We start from the raw sequence: 24635 nt of genomic DNA on the forward strand, positions 1-24635 counted from the left end.
ACCCGTAAATTAGGTGTCTCTCCTTCTGGAACAACAACAAAACGCTCCTCTGAGTTTCATAGAATTTTAATAGCAAGGCTTTCATCGCACCGAACGCGAGATTTTAAGACTGAGGAATGTGAATTGAGGAATATCCTATTTTTAATAGTTTCACTTCAACGTTAATACAAGAGACCTTCGTGTACAGGTCGCTACTGAAGTCGAAATAATTTCTGGAGTTCAAGAGACCTATTCTCTAAAGTGTTGTTGAGCTGCTCTTTTTTACAATGAGTTTTGAAGTTTCGAAATTCTACTACATTTTATCCCACAGTTTCAATTCAAGCAAGAATGCGCATAATCTTCTACTTGACGAGGTTTTAATAATTAGCCAACAAAGTTGACTTATCTTGAAAGGATTTACGTCACAGTTTGTGAACATTTTGTTAATTTTCACTAACCTTGACCGTCTTTGTTTACCGTTGCCTCTTTACACTGATATGCTTTCATATATCATTTCATGCAATAAAGTTCTGGAACATAAAAGTTCAGTAAAAATGTCTCACAACCTTTCTCCTTTAAGGCAAAGTTTTAGGTTTATCCTCTTAGTGTTACTACGCAACCACTTAATAAGGAGTGAAAATAAGGTTTCTAGCAGAGTAGAACTTTGTTGTTGTTGCATGACTAGTTATTAAACAAGAGGTCCGAAAAAGACATTTACTCCAAAGACCGGCACTTCATTACATTCCTCTCTCCTGTTGTGCTTCGACTGTGGCTGGTGGAATACTATAATACTAAAAATAAAGTAATACTAATAATAATATATGGTAGATTCAGAGTAAAAAGCAAAAGCTTCCCCCAATACTGATACGCTCCTTTGATTTAATGGTCATAGTCAAACTAGATACGCCTCATTTAAATGTTTGAAAGATATGTGCCTTCGTCGGCATATGTTACAGCATGTGTTGCGGCTGGGTGGATAGGGTGTGATTTTGCGACTTCGGAAGCTTTCTGAGTCCTTCATCAAACTGAAGGTGAGAATATTAAAATGTTTTATGTCTCAGTTAGTCTCCCTCTTCTTAGAGAACTTTGCTCCGACGAGTTTTTCGGCTTTCAGATTTCAAACAACTCAAGCTCTGATTTCGCCAGAGGGTACTTTCCAGCCCTTATCTTTCTCAATTTTTACTTAAAAATGAAATATGATATTCCTCTATCTCACAAATGCAGCGCAAAAGATTCCTCTCCGAACTAATCTCTTCCAAACGAATCCTTTTTTCCGCGACGGAAAATATGTTATATCATAATAAGTCGCTGGCGGACATCTTGGTCGATCTATATTGTCCTGCAACAAAAACTTAAATAAATCTCAATTTTACTTAAATTGATGAAATATGATGTTCCACTATCCAACAAACGCAGGGCAAAAGATTCCTTTCTAAACTAATCTCTTTTAAAATAATACCTTTTTTCGTAACGGGAAATAAGTTATAATAAGTCGCTTGCGAACATCTTGGTCGATATCTACATGCAACAAAAACAATGCATTAGATCACGCATTTACTCCATAATAACAACTCGAGACAGAGGATAAAAATGCCGTTGTTTTAGGCGAATTTGAGTCATTTTCACCGTACAGAAAGACTGTCTCGAATAGAAGGAAACATGAAAAGAGACTATAAAAGACAGAGATGGTCAAGCGTAATGAAAATAAATGTTCACAAACTGTCAAGCAAATAAATCGCATACGATTAGTTTAAAGGCATCGCGTGAGAGCTTCGCCGTAGCTTATAGGGGGAAAAATCGACGACATTCCTCAAGTCCTATTTAACATTCTGAAAACCGAGTGTCCTACGTGTTGAAAGCCTTTCTAACATTTCTTTAAACCCTAAACTGTTCACTTGTCTGGACAAGTGCATGTAATGTGGGCGAACAAATAAACTCGCATACTTGCACGACAAATGGAAGCTACTGATAATGCTGCTGCTGTTGTTGCTGTTTTATCTTTATTAACATTCAATTTAAAGAAGCAATGCAAAATTTCGCCCACTGGCAATAGTTAAACAAGAGAAAAAAAAATCAAAATAAATAATCAAAACTCCTCCTGATATGGATACACTCTGTTAATTTAATGACACTCGGACTTATTCAAGTATATCCAACACTACGGATCGATACGAGTTGTCTGATGTATTCACGAGTCGTACGAGTTCTCTAATGTATTCACGTGTCGTACGGCCCGTGCCCTTCACTAGGGAGACTAAAAGTTTTTCACCTCACACCACCAAGCCCTGATGGTGGTGCGTCCATTCGTACGAGTAGGACGAGTCGTCGACCATGAATATTTATTGCGGAAACCATGGAAACGAAACGGGTCGTAAGGCTGTGCTGTCTATCCATGGGTGTCATTAGGGAGATTTTTTAACCACCGCGCGAAGTGCACAAACAAGAAGATCCTCGCACAACTGAAAGTGCTACGCAAAGTGCACAAACCACAAGAGTATTCCTCGCTCTAAAATCAGTGCGTGAAGTGCACAAACAACAAGAGTATTCCTCGTTCTAAAAGAACCGCGTGAAGTACACAAATAACAAGAGAAATCTTTGCTTTACTGAATAGCAGCGCGCGAAGTGCACAAAAACAAAAATGTTCCTCGCTCTAAAAGCAACGCGTGAAGTGCACAAACAACAAGTCTATCCCTCTTTGTTCCGAAAAAAGCCCTGCTCGCAGTGCACAAACAACCACTGCATTTGTCTTAGCAAAAAGCACTGCGCAATATGGACCAAATAATTTCCATTAAGGACACTTTTAACGTTATCCAATTTCAATCTAGATCGCGCCATAGGTCATTCTCATTTTTGGCAGCAAAACTTTGGAATTCTTTACTTACGTATGTTACAAACGCCAAGGATATTTCTAATTTTAAATGTCTTTTAAAGAGGCATGTTTTTAAATAGATTTAAGAATGGTAACTTTAAATTATTTCTTTTCTATTTAACGTTTTTCGTTTCACGCACATGTTTTAATGAGTTTTAATCACTCCTAGATGTAGCTTGGGTAAACAAAGTATTGTATTGTATCATATTGTATTAGGAATGGTGCTTTCGAAGCCCTTTGGACTGGAGGGCCGGCGGGGAATGAAATTATTTTCTTTCTGACTTTCTTTCATTGGCGGTATTCATAAATAATTTTATTGTAAAAGAAAATTTTTCATCTATCATTTGTTATAAATTGCAACTTCTACGGAACTTTGTGAAAGGAAAAGGATAGACATTTCTAGTGTTATCAAATAACAACCAAAAGTAATTTGAATCCTGTTTCAATACGATGCAATATTAATGAGCGGACAAACTTGACGCACGTGTCGGAACACCGAATACATGCAACGTGACTGTTGAAACGATGATTTGAGAAGAAAAAAAGGATACATATAATTTTTTTCCAAGAGTGCCCCTGATGAGATGCGGCCAATTTCGAAGGCATACCCTTAGCGTTTCGCCTAGGCACCTGACTACGGCTTTTGACACCAGTTGCCTAGCAGGAATATTTTGTGTTAGTGTAAATGGTTGCCACAGAAACAAACGATGCATATCGTTTCCATGGTTTCCGTAATGAATATTCATGAATCGACAAATCGTACGACTTGTACGAATCGACACACCACAATCAGGGGTCAGTTCTCTCAAGTGGTGAAAAAAGTCTCCCCAATGACATTCATGAATAGACAGCACAGCCTTACGACTCGTTTCGTTTCCATGGTGTCCATAATGAATATCCATGGTCGACAAATCGTACGACTCGTGAATACTTTAGACGACTTCTATCAAGCCGTGGTATTGGATAACCATCGTAACAACATACGTGAAAAAAGTTTGTCGGAATTTTCTCGGATGATGGCGGCTAAAACATTGAAAAATCCGTATATCACTGACAGATAGTGACATTAAAACTTTCCTTGAAGGGGAAGAAAACCAATACCCGAAAAGAAAAACTGTAAGTTACGTATTCGTAAATCGACAACTGGAAGGTTTGCCACAGGTCAATTTTGGCCGTTTACCAGAAGATTTGTTCTGTCGGTAAGGACAAAGTCAATAAATTAGAATTTTTTAATTTGAAAATTACGCCCATTGTTGTTTTTGTCATCATGATTCAACGCAGTTTTTCGTCTTGAGCCTTAGTGCCAACGCACTCTACGATTTTTATTCGGGTATGTCGATTCTTTCATTTTCATTCATTAATAAAGTCGACTTTTCTTGTCAGTGAAGGTCTATAGTGTTTATACGATAAACAAAATAATACATGGTTGCTTGTAGATACGGAATTATTCTTCTCGTGTTCGTGAGCTATCGATTTGAACACTCGCAGAGAAATTCTATACCTACGCGCGCCCCTGTATTATTCTCTATACATTGTATTAGCAAAGTTCGGGGGCGCTTCATGAACCAGAGTTAGAAAGCAAAAACAATGTCATCCGTCGTTGTGCCGAGTTTGAATATAACGCAGGTGACTCAAACTTGTCTCAACTCTTAAACTCTTTAACGTCACCTTTATGACCCTTTCCTCTTGCAATATTATATTTAGGTTACAGACATAGCACCATGACAAAAGAAGGATACCAGAAAATAATCACGGGCGAAAATACGAAAAAAAAAGGCTTTATTTCTCTTCTTCTCTTTCAATGGATGGACAACATCTTCAAGACAGGTAGTAAAGGAACTATAGAGGAAAGCGACTTTGCACCACTTTCAAGAGAAAATTCCACTGATTCTTACAGCAAACGCCTCCAGACACAATGGGAGAAAGAGAGAGCTAAGAGCAAAGGCAATGGGAAGAGACCAGAACTTAAGAAAAGCGTCATTACAATGATATCTTTCAACGAAGCATTGACCATAATACTCCCTCGAGCCTTGTACGCACTTTGGCGACTCCTCAAGCCTCTACTTCTGGGTTGCTTGCTTTCCTCACTAATGGAACCTGATCTACATAAAAAGCCTATTTCTAATGGCTGTGTCATAATTATGGGACTAGGTGCCTTGATTGGAACAATTTCCATGCGACACTCTTCCTATTGCTCAGATGTACTTGGTATCGGAGTGAGCAGTGCTCTGAAAGCTCTTATTTACCGAAAGGTAAACAGTTTTTTGTTATTAATTTAATCTTTCCGGCCTATGGTGCACGATGCATAGGAGACAACAAACGAACTCAAGAGCTATTTACCCAACGAGGAATGATAGATTATTTAAATTTTGCTTAGTGGAGGGAAAAATTCGATATTTTGAAGATCAGTACTTGTGTGAGGGTAATTTGCCCATAATTTCCGCATATTTAATGATGATAATTCAGTACAATAATTTCGCAATATGCTTTTTGACAGATTCTACAACTTAAGAGGGCTGATCTACTCAAATTTACAACAGAACGCGCGATTGACCTGCTCTCAAACGATGTTCAGCGACTGGAAGAGCAAACGTTAATGCTGATTTTCGGTAGCATTTTGGATCTCACCCTTGTCATACCTGGAACTGTAGTATTCCTCGTGTATTTAATTGGTTGGCAAGCTCTCATGGGAGTCATATGCCTTTTTTTCTGGTGCCGTATTTCGTAGCGTTATCCCGTCTGTGTGCCACACTTCGGCGGCGCACAGCAGCAGTTTCAGATAGGCGCTTCTCCTTGTTGAACCAAGTAATTTCCGGGATTCGCACCATCAAAACACATGCCTGGGAGGATGAATTCAGAGGAAAAATAAAACGGATACGAAGGTATGTAAAAAGATGTACCAACTGATTACGAAGTAGTCGGGAACGCTGTGGCAAAATATTCATCGCATTGGACACCAGGTCAAGAATCCTAGTCGATTCATTGAGGCTTCGTGGCTAAGGTGGTAGAGGCACTCGACTAACATCTAAGGGACACACGCTTCTAGCTTTTTTCCTGCAATTGCTTTCGTTTCTTCACCTGTTTTGCAACTCCACTACTGGAAAAAAAAGTCGCAGAAAATTTTTGACCCAGAAGTTAAGAGGTAAACGAATCGGTTGCAAGCAAACATTGTTTTCATGTGAACAAAGTAATAATACTGAGCGGGCAGCACAACAACATCGATGTAACTTATGCGGATAGTACTGTACTCCCCGATTCATCGAATTAGAGTTCAATTTCAAATCTGGTAGACCAGTTGGCTTAATTTTCAATGCACTGAATCCCAGACGAAAAGCCCAGCTCAAACTGTCACTAACATCATTGTGTAGTGTCCTTGGACTTAACCCTTTAAATAAGATATATGAGAGCCGAAGAATTGTCAAAGGACTCCTTACGAAATGCTAAGTAAAAACTTGAGATGGACTGGTGCCCTGGCGCTTCACGTAACACAAACCGGATAGGATTCGGCACTTACGGGTGTCCATCTCTTGTTTAGACGTTTCTCACAATTTGATATTAAGTAATGTCACATAAGAAGCATTCAATTTTGTGCTAATGATTACCAAATTTGTTAAGGTAGAGAAAAATAACATACAATGCATTTATTCTGTTTGCAGCGATGAAATGAAGATTATCCGTACAAAAAGCAGTGTTCTGTCAGCCCTTGCTGCCTTGGAGTATACCTCAGTGTCATTTGCGATGCTGGTGTCAGTCATGACTCTGGTGCTAACTGGTCATCCCCTCACGCCTGTCAACGTGTTTATGCTTCTCTCTTTTGTCAATGTAGCAAGAATAAGCCTCTGCATATACTTACTCTATGGTACCTTGGAAGCATACGAGGCTTTTGTTTCACTTCAAAGAATCGAGCATCAGAGACAGGAAGCCCAAAAAGTAAAAAAAACCCAGAAGTCAAGGATAAAGTGATGCCCACACTAACTCAGGACAAGGAACTACAAATATCAGACGAAGACCGCATAATCGATGGAGTGACTTTTAAGATCTATTGGGACTACTTCAAAAGTGGGTTAAACGCTATAACGATTGTTGGAGTTATCTTCTTGTGCTTCATCACTCAAGGTAAACTTGATAGGTTTTCACTTTGTTTTTGGCGGAGGCCTTCGTTTAAGTTTCAGTTTCTTGCTAGCCTTGTAGACTGAGGCTTTATCAAAACTGGGTATGTTTATGTTTTATCCCATTCAGTCTTTCAGTCGAAGAATTCAAACCCTCAATTGCTTTTACCTTACCGATGATCAAAATGTTGATTCTACGGCGAAGTCTGCGGAAGTAGTCAGACCCTGGCAATGTCACTTTAAAGGGGAAGTACGGTCTAGAAAAATTTTACTTCTATTGATAGAACTTTTCCACAGGAATTCGAAAATAGTTGCCGTTTTGTCCAGTTTGCTTTGCAATTACGACAACAGCGCTTTGAAGTTGCTCTTATCTACCACTTTCGCGACTAGAAAAACGCCATCTTGGACATGACGTCAGCTATGACGTAGCAATAGTCAAACCTTGTTGTTCATCGCTTTGACCTGGTTGACTTGATTGACCTTTCTGACGAGTATTTCTAATGAGGGTTTAACTATGGTCAACTGTCTTGTAGTTAACTGCCATAATACTTACAAAAATACAAAAGGGAAAGGAGTAAGCTTCCACAAGCTACCTGTAAATGAAAATTTAAAGAAAATTTGGCTGGCAAAAATAAAACGCGAGGACGCTCTGCCGAAACCCGAGAACTGCTACGTCTGCTCAGATCACTTTATCAAGGACGACTTCAAGCGGAATATTCAGGTATGAATATTTTACCTTTGCTTCAAACTGAAAGGTATGTTTACCTTTCCCATACTCGAATTGTATTTTTTTCTTTAATTTTATTTAAAAGAACCACTGTAATAGCAGCAAAACAAATTGAAGCTCGCATTGGTGATTGACCACGTGTAGTAAATTCAATCGCGACCATGAGGCGCTTAGCCGTTTTCTCCCAAGAATTTTTCCCAAGCATTTTCCAAAGCAGTGTTTATAATTATCTTATAAGGCACGTGAATATTTGTTTATACCAGAATCACGGTGAAAAAGGTCTTCTAGTCACTCTGTGTAAATAAGAAGACAATGAGGAAAACCATTAGTGTGTTTAATGTTTGTTTGTTTTCCTTTCTTGTAAAAATACAGTCCGAGCTCCTTGGATCTGACGGTAGCAGGAAAAAGAGACACTTAAAAGATGATGCAGTTCCATCTGTTTTTCCCTATGCGCCTCCACCAAAGAAAATCCGACAAACAAGCGTTGGTAGGGCGAATCGCCAGAGCCGACAGGAGGTGGGGTGTGAAATATTAATGATGCAACTAACAACTGTTTTGTGATACCAGCCTGTAAATGTAATCAACACCGTACATTCTGCATTTCATCGTAGGTCTTGAACACCCTTCTTGAAAACACCAATTTGCTATCTTTAGAGCAAGAAAAGTCTTCGTGTTCAGTTGTAAAGGAAAACACTAGCGATACACCATCTACCTCCTGCGCTGCTTCGCCCTCTTCTCCACAGCTTGAAATAGAACCTTCGGCGAATCAACTTTCTTCCCAAAGCTGCACAGAATCTCAGTTTATCCGGACCGACGCTACATCTGCAAGCGCAGAACACCGCGAACCTGAAAAAAAGTTTACGACGTGTGGAACACAATGGCTTGCTAGTGAAACAGGAGACGCGCTGCTTCTTCAAGATCACAACTATAGTTGTGTTCCACCATGGAATCCGCTGCCTTTATTCTCTAAGCCTGGGTCCCTTTGCACTCAGCCATTTACTTCGACCCCGATCAAAGCTTCATCTAGCCAACCACCTCGGCTTCTGGAACTCTCGATTAACCTGGAAGAAGATACTGACGTAACAATAGATGACGATGTGAACGACAATTCCCTTCAAGTCAGCTTTGATGATGACAATATCAACAACAGTTCCATTCAAGTCAGCTGTGATGAAGAGGCTGGGGAAGACAGTTCGTTTAACATCAGCTTTGAAGAAGTGGACCAGGACACCACCCAAAGCGATTTGGAGACTGATCCGCCCGTTAGTAACAGTCACGATACCATTTATGAGAAAATGTGTTCGTCTCCCAAGTACATAGTATTTGAGGAAGAACTGCTTAAGTTATTTGGCCGCTGTGTTGAATGCGGTGGCGAGGTTCTTGAAAAGGAGCTATTAAAAAAGGGAAGTGCGCTTAAAGTAACGACACTTTGTAAAAACTCCCATTCGAAGGAGTGGGTTTCCCAGCCACTTGTTAACAGGGCGGCCGCGGGGAACGTATTGCTTTCAGGTGCTATACTTTTTACAGGAAATACGTTTTCGCGTGTTTCAGAAGTTGCCTCTGCAATAAATCTTGCCTTTCTGAGCAAATCGGATTATCACAACTGGCAGAAGAAGCACCTTTTCCCTGTTATAAATGATCGTTGGCAGCAGGAAAAGGCGGCAGTCCTCGCCGATCTCTTAGACAGGAGCTCGGTCACTCTCCTCGGGGATGGACGTTGTGACTCCCCAGGCTATAGTGCCAAATACGGAACTTACACCATGATGGACAAAGAGAGTGAGAAAATTGTCGATTTCGAAGTTTGCCATGTAAAGCAGAGTACAAGTTCACAGGCAATGGAGAAACGTGGTTTTAAGCATTGTCTTGATCGCGCACTAAATAGTGGCATTCCTGTAGGTGTTGTAGGTACTGACAGGCACACCGGTATCAAGGCACTCATGAGAAGCGAGTATAAGGACCTCGGTGTTGAGCACCAGGTAGACGTGTGGCACTTGACTAAGAACATCAAGTCCAAGCTAGCCACGAAAGCCAAGAAGAAAGAATGCAGGGACCTCTCTCCTTGGATAAAATCCGTGACAAACCATATGTGGTGGTCAGCGATGACATGTGACGGAAATCCCCAGCTCCTCAAAGAGAAGTGGGTCAGCATCCTCCACCACACGGCTGACAAACACGATTGGGATTCGACTGTGCTGTACAGTCGTTGTGCACACGAGCCCATTTCCCCAAGGGCACATCGTAAAACGAAATGGCTAGTCGCAGGTTCCCCGGCACACGAAGCGTTAAAACACGTAGTGCTAGAGAAGACACTCTTAAAGGATTTGGACCTTCTAACGAAGACCATCCACACAGGGGCCTTAGAAGTGTACCATTCACTCTACAACAAATACGCGCCCAAGCGGCAACATTTTGGATACCTGGGAATGGTAGCGCGTACACAGCTAACTGCTTTAGACCACAATTCGGGCACTGGTCGATCTCAAGCAGAGGCTTCGAGTGGGGAGAAACGATTCCGCTATGTTTATCCTAAGGGGATGAAGGATTGGGTTGTAAGGCCTGTTTTGGAAGAGAAGACCAAGCCGCACGTTACGGAAATGCTATGCTCAGTGTTGGAGATGAGAGACACAGGAGAAGAGCCAGAGCAAGTTCAAGTCCCTGATCTCCCAAAAAACATCGCACCCATTCCGCGCCCACCACAAGAGGACCTTCTCGCACGGCATGTATCCAGATTTGGAAAAAAATTAAGCAAGTGAAAAAAATAGAAATACAAAAATCGAATAGTCCGCCTAAAATGGCACTAGCATTTACATTGTCAATTTCTATTTTTGGAACAGACTGTTGAAGGTATTTTAATGATTGGAACTGGAGCCGATACCCCTATAGCGCCGTGGACCTCCTTGAATGTTTAATAAAAACAAAGACAAGTTTATTAATTAAACGTGACTATCCCGGCCATGAGTCATTGTCCTCGGCATCTTTAAAGCCTGTATAATTTCCGGCTGCATCTGGGTAATTACGTCTTATTGATGCCACAACACACGAAGGAATCACGCGTCTGTTCCCTTTACCAAGTCTGTTATAAGTCCACCAAGTAAACTGTCTATAACCTGCCAATCGCATACTCCTAGGAAAAAACAAAAGACATTGATACATGCTCGGAACAGAACCCAGACAAATGCAGTTGAAACAAACAAATTCTACTTCGCCAAGCAGGGGCTCATTTGTAATGAGATCAATATCTTAAGCTAACATTGTGTGACAAAGGGAGACTTCCTGAGGCTCGCCGTTTGACTAAGGCTCTGTTTACATGTAGCAAGTTTCCCTTTCTTATTTTCCCTCATTAAGTGATGTGATGATTCTCATAAGAACTCCTTCTTTCAATTTTGTCTCGTCCACGTCCATATTTACTCATAATTTACCTCCATTAGGAAAACAAAGCACACAAACTGAAGAGGTGTACTGGCTCTTTACAATTAAATATAGCGATGAAGTTCACCCTTCAGACAAAAGACTACAACACCACTTGTATTAAAAGGGCTGACAACACTGCATTTGTTTCTTAGGGTTCGCGTCACACGAACTCGTAAACAACTAAAGCGTTTTGTTTGCATGAATTTTGTGAAAAATATTTATTCTGTTGGTGCTTACTCATTTGACGGATAATCTTCAAGTCTGTCATTTCTCACTTGGTGCATGCCAACTAGGGCTGTTCTCAAGACGTCCGCTAGTAAACACACGGGTCCAAATGATCCGTGCTCTGTAATACACTGAAGCTTGTTACCTGCAATTTCAGTGATAGTTCATATCACTCAGTTAGCAGGGTGAAATAAATCCATTGCGGGCACTGCGCCGTTCTTTAGTAAAAAAATATAAAATTATCACTTTAGAAACAAAGATTTTATTTGAGAAGAATTAATTACCTTACAGATCGAGTCGATCACCTAGTACATCCATTTCTTGGCAGCATATACACTCGTTTTCTGTTGGCATCTCTTGACAGTTGCCGCAAGAGCACCATTCGCGATTTCCAAGACGTGAGCGCGTAGATGTTTCTTCTTGTATCTCTTCCTGAGTTTCTTTGTCAACAGAAATTTCTTCTTCTCCTCAAGATGAGCTATGTTGCGGCTCAAACATGAATGGACGAATTACACCGTCTGGATTAAGATCCAAGTCGAGAATTGAGTCATTATCGCTCTCCTCGCCGCTGTTTTCTATGTTTTCATCCATCTTAGTCGACATTACAACGCTTGACTATTGCTACGTCATAGCTACGTCATAATAAAGATGGCGGATTTCAATTCCAAAATGTCAATTTTTTAAACGTAATTTCTGGCAACAAATACACTTAAAGCTCAAATGAATTGCCAATAATGAAAAAACAAGTCAGAAACTTTTGATATAGGTAAACTTTTTCTAGACCGTACTTCCCCTTTAAACAGTTTAAGCCTTTAACCACTAAGACTGACTAACAAATAATTTCTCGGATATAGAAGCGATCCTCACGGCTATGAACACTACAGAACCAGTAGTTGAAATAAGGCCTGAAAAAAAATTCAGGCCTGTACGGGATTTGAACCCGTGACCTCTGCGATACTGGTGCAGTGCTCTACCAACTGAGCTAACAAGCCAACTGGGAACTGGTCATTATGTTGCACATATATGATTTTCATATATTTACAGCCATTATTCACCACTTGGAAAGTTGATTTAGATCCAACATAATTTTTTTCTTACAACATTACCCCTGAATCACGCGTTAAGGTCACGAGAATAAAGGAAATGATCACCGACTAGAGAGGCTCTTGATTGGCAAACATATTCTCCTTATCAGCTCCTTAGGAAATGTATAGAGAACAGTATGGAGAATATGCATACTGATGTTAGGGTGGAAAGGGTTAAGCTGTAAAGTGACAAAGTTAGTCTCGTCGCTTTTGCCACGTTTTTACATCCACCAATTTTTCACATCTCCATCCAAAAACGTATCTTTTGCCAACTGATTCATCTTACTTACTACCTCTTAACCCTTAAACTCCCATGAGTGACCAAGACTGAATTTCTCCTCACAATATCAATACAATATCAAGCAGACAAGTGATGAGAATAAAGAAAAATATCAATCATGGGATTCTAAATTGATCCAATACCAAAGTTTCCAAACTAACATCACAAGAACTGTATGGCAGATAGTAAAGAGAATTACTAATGAGATCTTGGGAGTTAAAGGGTTAATTTATACTATTTTTGTGTCTTCTCTCTTTTTTCTCTCTCTCTCGCAAAATGCGATAATTTTTTAACGGAACCTGTTTGTAAAATTCAATAGTAACTATGACCGATATTTTCAATGGATTTTGAAATTAATCGCTAGATGTTTGTTTAAGATTTTCCTATTACTTTCATCTGCTACCTATCAACTTAAAATGCTTCTATTTGACTGATTGATTTTCGTTTTCTAACACCTTAAACAGATAACTAATGAAAACATAAAGAGTCTTAATAAAATGTTCATGACATCGATCCTTTTTTATTTCATTCTATGAATAGCTTTCGCTGGACTTCTCTTGTGTCTTGTCTTGTGTCTTGTGTCTTTATTGTTCAAAAGATAAAATTACATATCTTATGTTACATTAAAAAGAAAAGGATGTAAATAAGCTTAGGTGTATCTAAATAAGATAAGTATATACGTGGAAACAAATACAAAAGTCTAATACAGGAAGTACACTTTTACAAAGCTACATTGTACTTAAAAACAATTCTATTAAAAAATGTATTCTTAAAACGGTTTGTGCGAGTGGCGGGCATGACAGGGGATTTATTTCTCAAATTATACCTCGTGATCTTGGTCTCAGGGAAGTAGGCTCTAAGAGGATGGCTCAGGATAGTTGAAACCTTGCGACAAATTTTGTGATCTTGCGTTTTAAGTAAGTCACCTATCACTAATTTCTTAGATATGTAACTACGTTTAAAACAACGATCTAAAAACTGCTGGGCTATAGTTAGCTCTGACTCAGAGGCCCCATGCACAGATAGAGCATAAGTAATATTAGGTAGGACAATGGAATTAAATAAAACATCTACTTCTGCTTGGCTACATCCTTCTTTGCGGAGGCATCTGATAACGTATAAACATTTATTAGCTTTACCTAACTTTTCTTTTAGGTGAGTACTGAATTTGCAGTTCGGCTGAAACGTGAGACCAAGAATGGTTATCGTACTAGTCTGAGGTATGCCAAAAATACTTTTGTAGGCCTCAGCAGTGTGACCTTTTTTATACATAACAAGCTCTTTACATTTAGTAGAATTTGAATTCATTCTATTTTGGCTTGCCCACTGTAAAAACTGATTTATTAAGTCTACAGAGTGATCTTTATAATAATATACCGGAGCAATAATCGTACAGTCATCAGCGTATTTGAAACCAAGTGTCTCGTTTCCTAATTTAATTTCCAGATCGTTAAGAAATATATTGAACAAATAAGGTCCTGAAACACTACCCTGGGTTGTGCCCTTGTTAACTGTTTTCCAATTACAGACATGATTCCCGAAAATAACTCTTTGTTTTCTATCTCGCAAAAAACCTAACCACCAGTTTATGATATACGGGTTAAGTGGTAGACTCTTAAGTTTCTCAGCAAGGAGTTGATGGCTCACAGAGTCAAAGGCCTTACTGAAATCCATCGCGAACATCCGCACTGCCTTGCACTTGGGATCATCAAGAAACTTGCAGATCTTATTCTGTATAAGTAGCAAAGCATCTGTGCAGCTCCCTCCTTCTCTATACGCGAATTGACTATTCAACAGCTGTTCTTCCACCGGCCTTTGGGCGTGAATCTTATAGACTGCCTTTTCCAGGGCTCTTGCTATTACAGGGGTTACGTTGATCCCCCGGAAGTCCCCTCTTGCCACTGGAACATCAACTTTTGGCAGTGGGTTTATACTTGCCCTTTTCCACGATCTAGGCCATTGGTGCGTAGCGAGAGACAAATTCCATAGCTTAGTAATGATTGGAGTGAAGATCTCCGCATGGTCTTTCCACACCCAATACGGAATTTGGTCAGGACCAGTTGCAGTCTTCTTTAGAGTACTCAGTGAGTTCCATACATATCGTTCACTAATTTCCGGGACTTTCACCTCAGGACCAATTTCAAGTAACGCGGGCTCAACGTAATCGCCATCCGTACACAGGTCACCGAAATACTCGTTCAAATCTTGAGCGGTCTCTCTATCCAGCGAAACGTTTGTGGACCGCCGGCGTTGAGATATCAAGTCTACGTTTTTCCACCATTCTCTGCTCCCCATTTTGCCCTCCAGAAGCATCCTTCTGTTTTCGCCAATAACCTTCAACACATTTCTATTAAGCTCTCTATGCTTATTAGTGCGTAAAACAGAGATGCGAGACTTGCTACGTAGCATGTACTTAACTAGCGGTGTCATCCAACTTGGATCACGGGACGAAAGGGAAACCGTTCGTAAAGGCATGCACCAGTTAATATTTGACAGGATCTTCAATTCTAAGATGTTCACAGCTGTTTCGATACTATCCGCCTCCAAAACATCATCCCAGCATTCTGATGCGAGGGCAAGGTAAAGAGCTTGCTTCCTATGCTCACGGCAATCCCTAAATTGCACTTTCTTACGAATAGGCTTGAGTTTCTTGCCCGCTGGAACTATAAATCCAATGTGATCCGTCTTAATCAGCATCTTTATAGATAAAGATTTTCCGAAGAGCTCTGGCCTATTTGTAAGACAATTATCCAAAAATGAATCCCCTCGTGTTGGAAAATCCACTAAAGCGGTCCAACCAGTAATGCGTTTAAGTCTCGTGAGATCAAGGTGATTCAGATCGCCACCGCAAACAATAGTAGCGTTTGGGTGATTATCCAGCATTGTGTCAAAGAAATTAAGAAGATAATCCATTAAATCGCATTGCTGGTATGATGTTTTCGGGGGGTGATAAAGACCAGATAAAAGAATGTAATTCCCACTTGGCAGCAACACAGTCAGGCAAATAAACTCGTATAAATTAGAACGATAAACATCAATAACTGAAAGATTACTCCTTGTATAGATAGCAACACCTCCCCCATTCCTTAGATCGCATCCAGACCAATTCCTATCCCTTCTGAAGATATTATAACCCGAGATATTAACCACCGTATCGGGTACCTCAATTTTTAAATGAGTTTCCGACACAACACAAGCATCGATGTCATTATTTCTTAAGTCGGCTTCCAAAGCCACAACCGCTCGCACCCGACTAGTTGTTTTCCCCAAACTACAGATATTAATAAACAAAAGTTTAGGGACAGCAAGCTGACCAGAACTAACAGAGGTGTGTTCGCGGGACACCACTTGTTTTGGTACACTGACGAGATTGCTAGGGTTTCGTCGTTTTTCAACCCGCTGCCGGGGAATAGCAAAACCACTTTCCGCCCTTCGTCCAATGACGACAGAAATATTCTGAATAGTTCTCTCCTTCACATGCTGAACATTTTTTCTCAAACCTCCCCGATTACCACGAAACCTGAGCAGCTGTAGTTTCTTAAGCGTCTCTAAGACAGGGCTCGAAGGTTTACCAGATTTCTTTCTCAAACCGAGTAAATAGTTTCTTCCATAACATGGAATCTTACTTTCGTCAGACCAGGTTTGCTTTCGTAGATCATAGCTCTTCTCTGAAGAAATAGGACCAGGGTTCGTCTCCACATCCATAAAAACTGTAATGTCTATCGTTAACAGGGAGCAATCCGTCGCCGCAAGCAGTATATAACCATGTTTAACCCATTTCATGATAGGCCTTCGAAGTCTATCATGGCGGTGCGCCCTTGTTGAGTAGCACTTACGAGCTGAGAAGGAAATTCCAAAGACGTCGCAACCAACCGAACTTTTTCCTCTCCAAATAGGCTTGAGAGAGTCAAAGCCTTCATCCAAGTATATATTGTAATAAAATTGAAGCTTAAAATTGATTAAAATAGCTAATAGAAGAGGAGCCAATATCCTCGTGGCCGCCATACTCGGCGCCTGCGCAGTCTACTCTTGGTCTTGTTGGGCTTGTTTACGTCCTTGAGAGTGTAGAACTGATGGATTATACTGTCAGAAAAGCAGCCGAAGTTGAGAATTTTATGACGTCAGTTGAACGAGTTATTACGTACACCAAACTTGATCATGAGCCTGGTTACAAAGTGAAGAAACTTCCCCCGGAACACTGGCCATTAAAAGGGGATATCACGCTTCAAGACTTGTCAATGACTTACTACCTGGGGGGACCTCAAGTATTAAAGAACCTTAATCGTATAAAAGGCGGGACAAATGTTGGTGTCACAGGGCGAACGGGAGCCGGCAAGTCATCTCTAGTGGCAGCTCTTCTGCGCATGCCAGATGCCCAAGGTGCCATAATGAATGATGACATCGCAGTAAAGGACATTAACCTTCAGGTGTCTCGACAGTGTGTATCCGTTCTAGGCCAGCGTCCTGTCCTTTTCAGTGGATCTTTGAGAGAAAACCTCGATCTTGTAGAGCAGTTCCAAGATGTGGAGTTATGGCGAGCCTTAGAGACCGTTCAACTGAAAGAATTGGTGGAAAGTTTGGAAGGAAAACTAGATCACCAGTTGTTAGAGCATGGTGCAAACTTCAGTGTAGGAGAACGACAGCTAATCTGTTTGGCTCGTGTTCTTTTGCATAAAAGAAAAATTGTCATCCTAGATGAACCCACTGCGCACGTGGATCCAGACACAGAACAAACAATTTGGAGGATAGTGCGAGAGAAACTGAAGGGCACCACAGTCATCACCATAGCTCATCGACTGAACACCATCAAAGACTGTGACTTGATTTTGGTCATGAAAGATGGTGAGATCGATGAGTTCAACAACTCTTACGTGAATGCATGAACACGTTAAGATGAATAATAAATAAAACTACGATCGCCGCTAGAATAATAAAGTACGATAAAACCATCTTAGAGTATTTGCAAAAATTGGTTCATGCACTTACCCTTAAGTCTCATTTTTGCTCTCATTACGTGTACACCTTAAGTCATTAAGAGCGAGTTGAAGTGCTCTATTTGTTCCTAATGGGGCTCAATATGGTTTCTGACTGCGCGAGATCCGGACGCAAACGTAGCGCGAGCTTAAACAATGTTAACAAGCAAACCAAGCATTACTTTTGCTAGCGATGTTTTGTTCCTGTATTTACCTGTACATATCCGAGGCAGGTGTTAATTTCAATCCAGAAAAAATGACAATTTTTGGGAAATCTTTTTTCACCAATCTGAACTCTTACCTTGGAGTATAATTTATGTCACGAATAAGTTAAAAAAGACAAGTATGCCATAATTTCAAAGACAGAAGAATCGATCGCTCAGTGAAGTGAACCGCTTCATTTTTTTTTTTTTTTACCGTTAAGATATAGGTTTAAAAAGGACATTCATTGCTTTGTTCACTTCCAGTTTATATTTGAAACCGGCTTATGGCGTTACTAGTAATAATAATTACCTATTAAATGTTAAATGAATAGTTTCATCTTTCTCGACGGACTTTAATGCTTGTAACAGTTAGGCTGTGGGATTACCCAAGCTGGTGGCTGGTTTTGACAAAAAACTCCATTTCTATGTAGCTCGTGCTCTTCGTGCGTCAAGTCCGCCACCCTGGTTTTCCGCTTACCAGTAAACCCGATGAAATCATTTTGCTTTCCTGGTGGACAAACTCTCCTAGCTTGTGCATATTATAATAGAGCTCGGTCGTCAACCCTTAGAATTAGTACGATTATGATCAAGTTGCTGGGCACAGTCCTGAACAAACTAAATGCCCGGCAGTCAGAAATTTTCACCAAAATAAATTAATTGTTACTCAAATTAAAATTACTGAATCCTTTAACGTGTAATTAAAAAGTTCTTTCGAAATAAAGGACAATGGTGTCTTATCTTCTTTCAGGAGCCCATTACTTAATGAGTTCCAGGTACCACTCAGCACATCCCAAATACACTGCAGGTTACAAGGTATTAATTTTTTAGACCATTGAACAAGAAATATTAAATAGAAAATTGTTTTTATTTCTGCCGAAGCTTGCTTCTCCTTAATCGTAGTTCTGTCTCGAATGCGTTTCATTTGTGGTACAGCGGTTTTTAACTAGGTAGAGCCATCATTTTATCATAATAGGCAAGTCTACCTTACACTAAATTCACAGAAACCAAGGTTTAGGTTGTATTAAGTGCCAACATTTTTGGCTTGAGCGACTAGACCGAGATGCGGCTTTTGTAAGAGCCTTCTCATTCGACTTCAGTAAGGCCTTTGATTCAGTCTCCCATCGCATTCTATTCAGCAAGTTGGCGTCGTATGACATCAATCCATACATTAAGAACTGGATAATAAGCTTCCTGTGAGAGTAGTGGTTGATGGAGTGGTTACCAGTTTTCTCAAGGTCAACAGAGGGGTTCTCTAGGGAACTGTGCTTGGACCCTTATTGTTCTCTATCATGGTGAATGATATTAAACCGGTCAGCCCCCAAACCCTACTGATCAAATATGCTGATGATATCACAGCAAGTGTGCCTGTCACAACTGGCTCTAATCTTACAGATTCATCACATTATGAAGTAGAAAATATTAAACGTTGAGCGGATAAAAACCTGATGACACTAAACATGAAGAAGACCTTTGAGATGGTTGTTAAAGGTAAAACCACAATGCCCCTTCCCGAGCCCGTGGACGGAATAACTAGAAAGAGCGAACTAAAGCTGCTAGGAGTTACTGTAAACGAAGATCCATGTAACTGGGACGTTCAATTTGAAAACATGCTTAGCAAAGCAAGTTCTAGACTGTACATCCTCAGAGTCTGCAAATACTACGGCTTCTCACTACAAGAACTTACACTGCTGTTTGACAGTCTAATTATGTCACTTTTCACTTACGCAATTGAGGTGTGGGCTTCTGCCCACTACAGTAAATATCTCTCTCATATTGACAAGTTTTGTAAGAGAGCTTTACGTTATGGCTACACTAGCAAATACACTCCCATAATGGATGTAATTAGAATGAAAGACAGGCTTCTTTGGGACGAGATAACCTCTGACAGCGCAAATCCATTGCATGAACTTTTACCAGCTCAGAGAGCTAGGAGCCTCACGAAAAGAGGATATAATTACATCCTGCCTCCAGTCAGAACCGAACGCTTTAAACGTTGCTTTTTCAATAGATGTCTTTTCGAATTTGTGTAGTTACCTAGTTTTGTATATACATAATAGATAGATATATTTAGGAAATTGTAAGTCCAGACGTTTTGTTTCTGGACGTGCTTCTTTAATAAAGATCTTTATATACGTATTATACATAGGCACGTATTATATACGGGTAAATACGGTTATATACATAGCAAAACGAAACTGGAATGCGGTTAAAATAGTTCTATCGTCGTTGAGTAGGCATCCATTTTGTCTGCTGCCGATGCGAAATCAAGCTGCAAAAGGTCTACAGCCCCATCTTCTGTCTCAGAGGGGAACGCATTTTTCTCTGGAAACACTGGCCAAATTGTCGTCGTTGGGTAGGCATCCATTTTGTCTGGTGCCGATGCAGAATCAAGCTGCAAAAGGGTCTACAGTCCCATCTTCTGCCTCAGAGGGGAACACATGCTTCTCTGGAACCGCTAGCCAACATGTCGTCATTGGGTAGGCATCCATTTTGTCTGGTGCCGAGGCGAAATCAAACTGCAAAAGATCTACAGTCTCGACTTCTGTCTCAGAGGGGAAAACATGCTTCCCTGGAGACACTAGCCAACTTGTCGTCGTTGGGTAGGCGTCCATTTTGTCTGGTGCCGAGGCGAAATCAAGCTGCAATGGGCCTTCGGCCGTATCTGCTTCAGTGGAGAAGACATGTTTCTCTATGAGATAATGTTCCTCTGGCAACAGGAAGGATAGCAGGAGTCTGTAAACAGGTTCTAGGCCCAGGAAGGCACAAATAATAGACCCAGGGAGTATCGTCCACTGAAATTGTGATCACATATGATGTTTGAACCCAGCAGTAAAGTTGTATCTTCTAATAATTTAGGGTAGTTTCCGACGAAAAGGAATTATGGTGGTCACGGTGATGAAGGTATCTACAACCGAAGTGGAAGTCATCATCAGAGTTATTTGAGTAACTTTGACGATGATCATGACTGCCACTTAGCCTTTCGAAACTTCGGTTACTGTAACCGATGAAATTCCTTTTCTCCCAGGCGATCAGACTCCACGATCATTCTTATACCCAGTTATTGGGGTCAAGACCCTCCCAGTTTTGTCTGTGATGATATGCATTCCTTTAGCTCGATAATGTTATTCAATCATGTCTGACGCATTAACGGCAATTCATGACTATAAAATTAAACCTGAATGACCGCACTCATTTTCGTTATTCCCCAACAAAGGCCATTGGTTCACATAAAACTTTCTGTCATTTCTCTAGCTACCAATTTCTTTGTGCAACCAATTTAAAAGAAACCGTCTTGTTTCCTACCCCCAACCTTGATTAAAAAACTTTCTCAAATTAAGTGACCAATCCTTAACATCCTTAGCAATCGCAACAATTTTTGCCCCCCAAAACTACAGCAAACTATTCTATATTTTTCTCCAAGTGGGCCGCAAGATTCGGATGGGTTGTTATCTCCAAACACAAATTTACTTGTTAATCTATTCAAAACTCATAGCTTAACACATTATGGATCGTATACGAAATCTTGATTTTTTTTCGACTTCAGACGTGCATGTTTCACAAAAATGGATATGCGAGTAGTAAAAGTTCCATGTAAAAATGAATTGCATATTTTCCCTATTTTAACTGGGGTGGCAATGCAGTTATAACAGGTGAATCCACTTCCTGTTTTGATTTTTCTTCCTAAGAAACCACCTTCCTGAACTCCTTTTCTTGTACAAAAGGTGGTTACTCAAAAAAAGAGCTAATCATGACTGCCTTTCCACAAAAAAACCAACATTGTGAGAGAAGATTATTTATTGTTGTTGTTTTTCAGTGAAAAATGAGACATTTCGAAGGCTAAAAGTTAGAAAAAACTATGTGATTTAATCACTCAAAATAAGGCACCAGAATAAGGAAAAAGAAAAGAGTCTATTTACAGACAAATTGGGTTTGCATCCATGTTTGGTTTGATGATCCTAACAATGTGGTCTTTAAAGCCCTTCATATCCGTAAAAAGCAAACCACTGTGATCAACCCTATAGTTTCACTTTCTATCTGTGATACTTTGTATGTGAGTTCAGTTTGGTGATCCTAACAAGATATTTAAACTCCAGTGAATTAGGGAAAGGTGATCTCCGAAAACTAAAGGCCTATCTAACTTCTAAGCCTTTCGAGCCTTTACTCCTGAAATGTCAGCTGCTGAACTGCACCCGAAAGTTACGCTTTTTTTCTGTGATACCTTGAATTTGAGCTTGGTTTGTCTATCCTAACACTGTTTTCAGTTCCAATGTCCCCTTTAGGTGATAACCACATAAATTCCGGAAACTGGACGGGAACTTCATTCCAGACTCCGCATATTTTAAACAGGAGCATGTTTTTCTTCATCAGAGTAGGAATTTAATTAAGTTTGTTTTTTCAATCTAATACCTCAAGCACATGGAAACTTAAGAAAACAGCTATTTGGACGCGGTTAATGTCGGAATGATGAAGGTGATTCTGTTAGTTAAGGCTACACTGCCCTCCGTGTTCGGCAAACTGGGATTGGGAGACAACAATGTTCTAAAAATTTCAGTGGCTCTGTCACTCGCTTTGTGTGTCCATAGTCACACTTCAAGTTTTGAAAGTTTTTACTTGCTCTGGTAAACGTTGAAATTTTTACGGACTTCAATAATCGTGGACGCTGTTCTTCAGAAGAGGCACAAGAAATAATCACAAAACGGTTAAGCAAACACCAGACTCACTTTATTATAATACAAAATTCATAACCGTTGTTTTAATCCTCTAAATATGAGCTATACTTAAGAGTAAACGAATGAATGAATGAATGAGCTTCCATTGAACTGTTTTACGAACGAGTGCATACACGCTGGGTACATCTGCGTCTTTTCTTGTTGGGGCCACCAAACTTTGATATGTAGTCATTCTTAGTACAGCCTAGACACTTTCCACATGCTGCCTTACGTTTGTTTTTGTCTATCTGCGGTACTGTATGCTCTGTGTTTGTAGGCTGTGTTGCTGTCTGTCTAGAAGTAGTCTGTCCAGTTGTAGTCTGGGGTACTGTCTGTCCACAAGTTGCAGTCTGTGGTGCTGTCTGTCCACTAGTTGTAGTCTGTGTTACTGTCTGTTTAGACGTTGTAGTCTCTGATGCTGTCTGTCCAGTACTCGTAGTCTGTGTTACTGTCTGTTCAGTAGTTGTAGTCTGTGTTACTGTTTGTCCAGTAGTTGTAGTCTGTGTTACTGTTTGTCCAGTAGCTTTAGTCTGCGGTGCTGTCTGTCCACTAGTTGTAGTCTGTGATACTGTCAGTCCACTAGTTGTTGTCTGTGTTACTGTCTGTCCAGTAGTTGTAGTGTGTGTTACTGTCTGTCCATTTCTTGTAGTCTGTGGTGCTGTCTGTCTAGTATTTGTGGTCTGTGGTGCTGTCTTTCCAGCAGTTGTAGTCTGTGTTGATGACTGTTCAGTAGTTTCAGTCCGTTTGGCTTTCCGGTGGTAATTTGCTCTATACAACGTTTTAAAAAGATTTTCGGCACATTCGTTTTGGAATACCAAAAACTTTTCCACAGGCCCTTTGGTTCCGAAGGAATGCATTTTCACACCTCTTCCACAGTCCATGTGTTTATTCCAGCATGTACATTAGAAGCCTGCAATAATAAAAAAACAAAAACAATGAAACTGATAGTTTTTAACCATTCTTTACTCATCCTGTAACTACGATAACAAGCCTCATGAAGCCTATTGAAATAAAAAGCTAGCATTTACTAAAACAATCAAAGAGCAATGTTATTCAATGTTGATGAAATTTTCCGTAATACTTTTCATAATTATGCTAACCTTAACATTTTAAACTATTTACAAAGCAAAAAGGACAAACGTCCATGAAAGTTAATGCCATGTCCAATTTGTATTCCAAAAAATACCTATGTATGTGTGATTTTTTTGGTCGCTCAATAGATTTCACTGATTGAAAAACGATAAAATAACAGTAAAGCTATTTTATGTTGGTGAGTAACTTCATGTGTGTCACATTAAAAAAAAAATCTTAATTACCTTTCTAAACAGCTGCTGCTTGTGATATGAAAATTGATTATTGGAAACTGGCTTGATAACACGCTGTCTCTTCTGCAGTTCGACTCCACATTGTTTACATTTGCGACTCTTTATGTAATTTGTTGATTCTCCGCATCTCTGACAGGACTTCCGATTTTATTTGATGTTGCCCTTAACGTGAGTTAGAGTAAAGACCAAGAATTAACAACAGTCAAATAAATTAATGAAATAAAGAAATAAATTTATTTAAGGGTCAAATGTATTTAGTACTGTTGTTGGTGACATTGTTAATAAATAAACAAATATATCACATAAACCATTAAAAATGCCAACTGGTGGAAGGCTGACCAGTTGGCTCTCAACACAAAGTGACCGAGGAGCTAGACTCGGGACTACCGAGAACAAATTCAGATAGCGGCAGGGTGAAAGATTTGAACCAGGAAACTCCAGATTGCAAATCCAGCACCCTAAACCACTTGGCCACGTTGTTGTGAATTACCCTTACCAGAGATGATAAGAGGGATGGTTACCTTTGTAAATTTGTCATCTCATGATTACAAGTGCAATTTGGTATAAATAAGCATGATCAAATTTTTAAAGACTAACAAACTTTCTCAAGTCTGTTACTGAGGAAGGTGCAATTTGTATTCTTTGAAAAAAAAACTGCTTATTTATAAAAAATTGCGTGAAAAGACATGCAATCAGTTCTTAAAAATATACTCAAAAAAGGAGACAGTAAATCTAAATCT

At 39.9% G+C, this 24635-nt stretch overlaps 3 protein-coding genes, 1 non-coding gene and 1 pseudogene across 4 annotated transcripts; 3 read left to right on the forward strand and 2 right to left on the reverse strand.

Annotated features, from left to right (window-relative positions):
- Positions 1-4569: 4569 nt before the first annotated feature.
- Positions 4570-6811, forward strand: LOC149035642 (ATP-binding cassette subfamily C member 4-like). The gene is made up of 4 exons (XM_089191316.1): positions 4570-5100; positions 5346-5457; positions 5577-5730; positions 6505-6811. Exons 1-4 carry the CDS (start codon positions 4570-4572, stop codon positions 6809-6811), a joined length of 1104 nt encoding a protein of 367 aa, XP_089047442.1.
- A 384-nt stretch (positions 6812-7195) lies between these two features.
- On the forward strand, positions 7196-10622 carry LOC113667381 (uncharacterized). Its single transcript, XM_089191243.1, has 3 exons — positions 7196-7678; positions 8057-8200; positions 8296-10622. Exons 1-3 carry the CDS (start codon positions 7472-7474, stop codon positions 10435-10437), a joined length of 2493 nt encoding a protein of 830 aa, XP_089047369.1. The 5' UTR covers positions 7196-7471; the 3' UTR covers positions 10438-10622.
- LOC149035643 (P2X purinoceptor 7-like) lies at positions 7742-12119 on the reverse strand. The gene is made up of 3 exons (XM_089191244.1): positions 11605-12119; positions 11333-11465; positions 7742-10808 (listed from the first exon to the last, which is right to left on the reverse strand). The coding sequence occupies exons 2-3, from the start codon at positions 11377-11379 to the stop codon at positions 10628-10630; spliced, it is 228 nt and encodes a 75-aa protein (XP_089047370.1). The 5' UTR covers positions 11380-11465; positions 11605-12119; the 3' UTR covers positions 7742-10627.
- Positions 12120-12239: 120 nt separating this feature from the next.
- On the reverse strand, positions 12240-12312 carry Trnat-agu (transfer RNA threonine (anticodon AGU)). The gene has a single exon. It is a non-coding gene; the product is annotated as a tRNA-Thr (tRNA).
- Positions 12313-16758: 4446 nt separating this feature from the next.
- LOC149035645 (ATP-binding cassette sub-family C member 4 pseudogene) lies at positions 16759-17568 on the forward strand (annotated as a pseudogene).
- Positions 17569-24635: the final 7067 nt, after the last annotated feature.

This window comes from Pocillopora damicornis, chromosome 13 (genome assembly GCF_964200805.1).
Source record: "Pocillopora damicornis chromosome 13, jaPocDami1.2, whole genome shotgun sequence".
In the NCBI taxonomy this organism is placed as follows: domain Eukaryota; kingdom Metazoa; phylum Cnidaria; class Anthozoa; order Scleractinia; family Pocilloporidae; genus Pocillopora; species Pocillopora damicornis.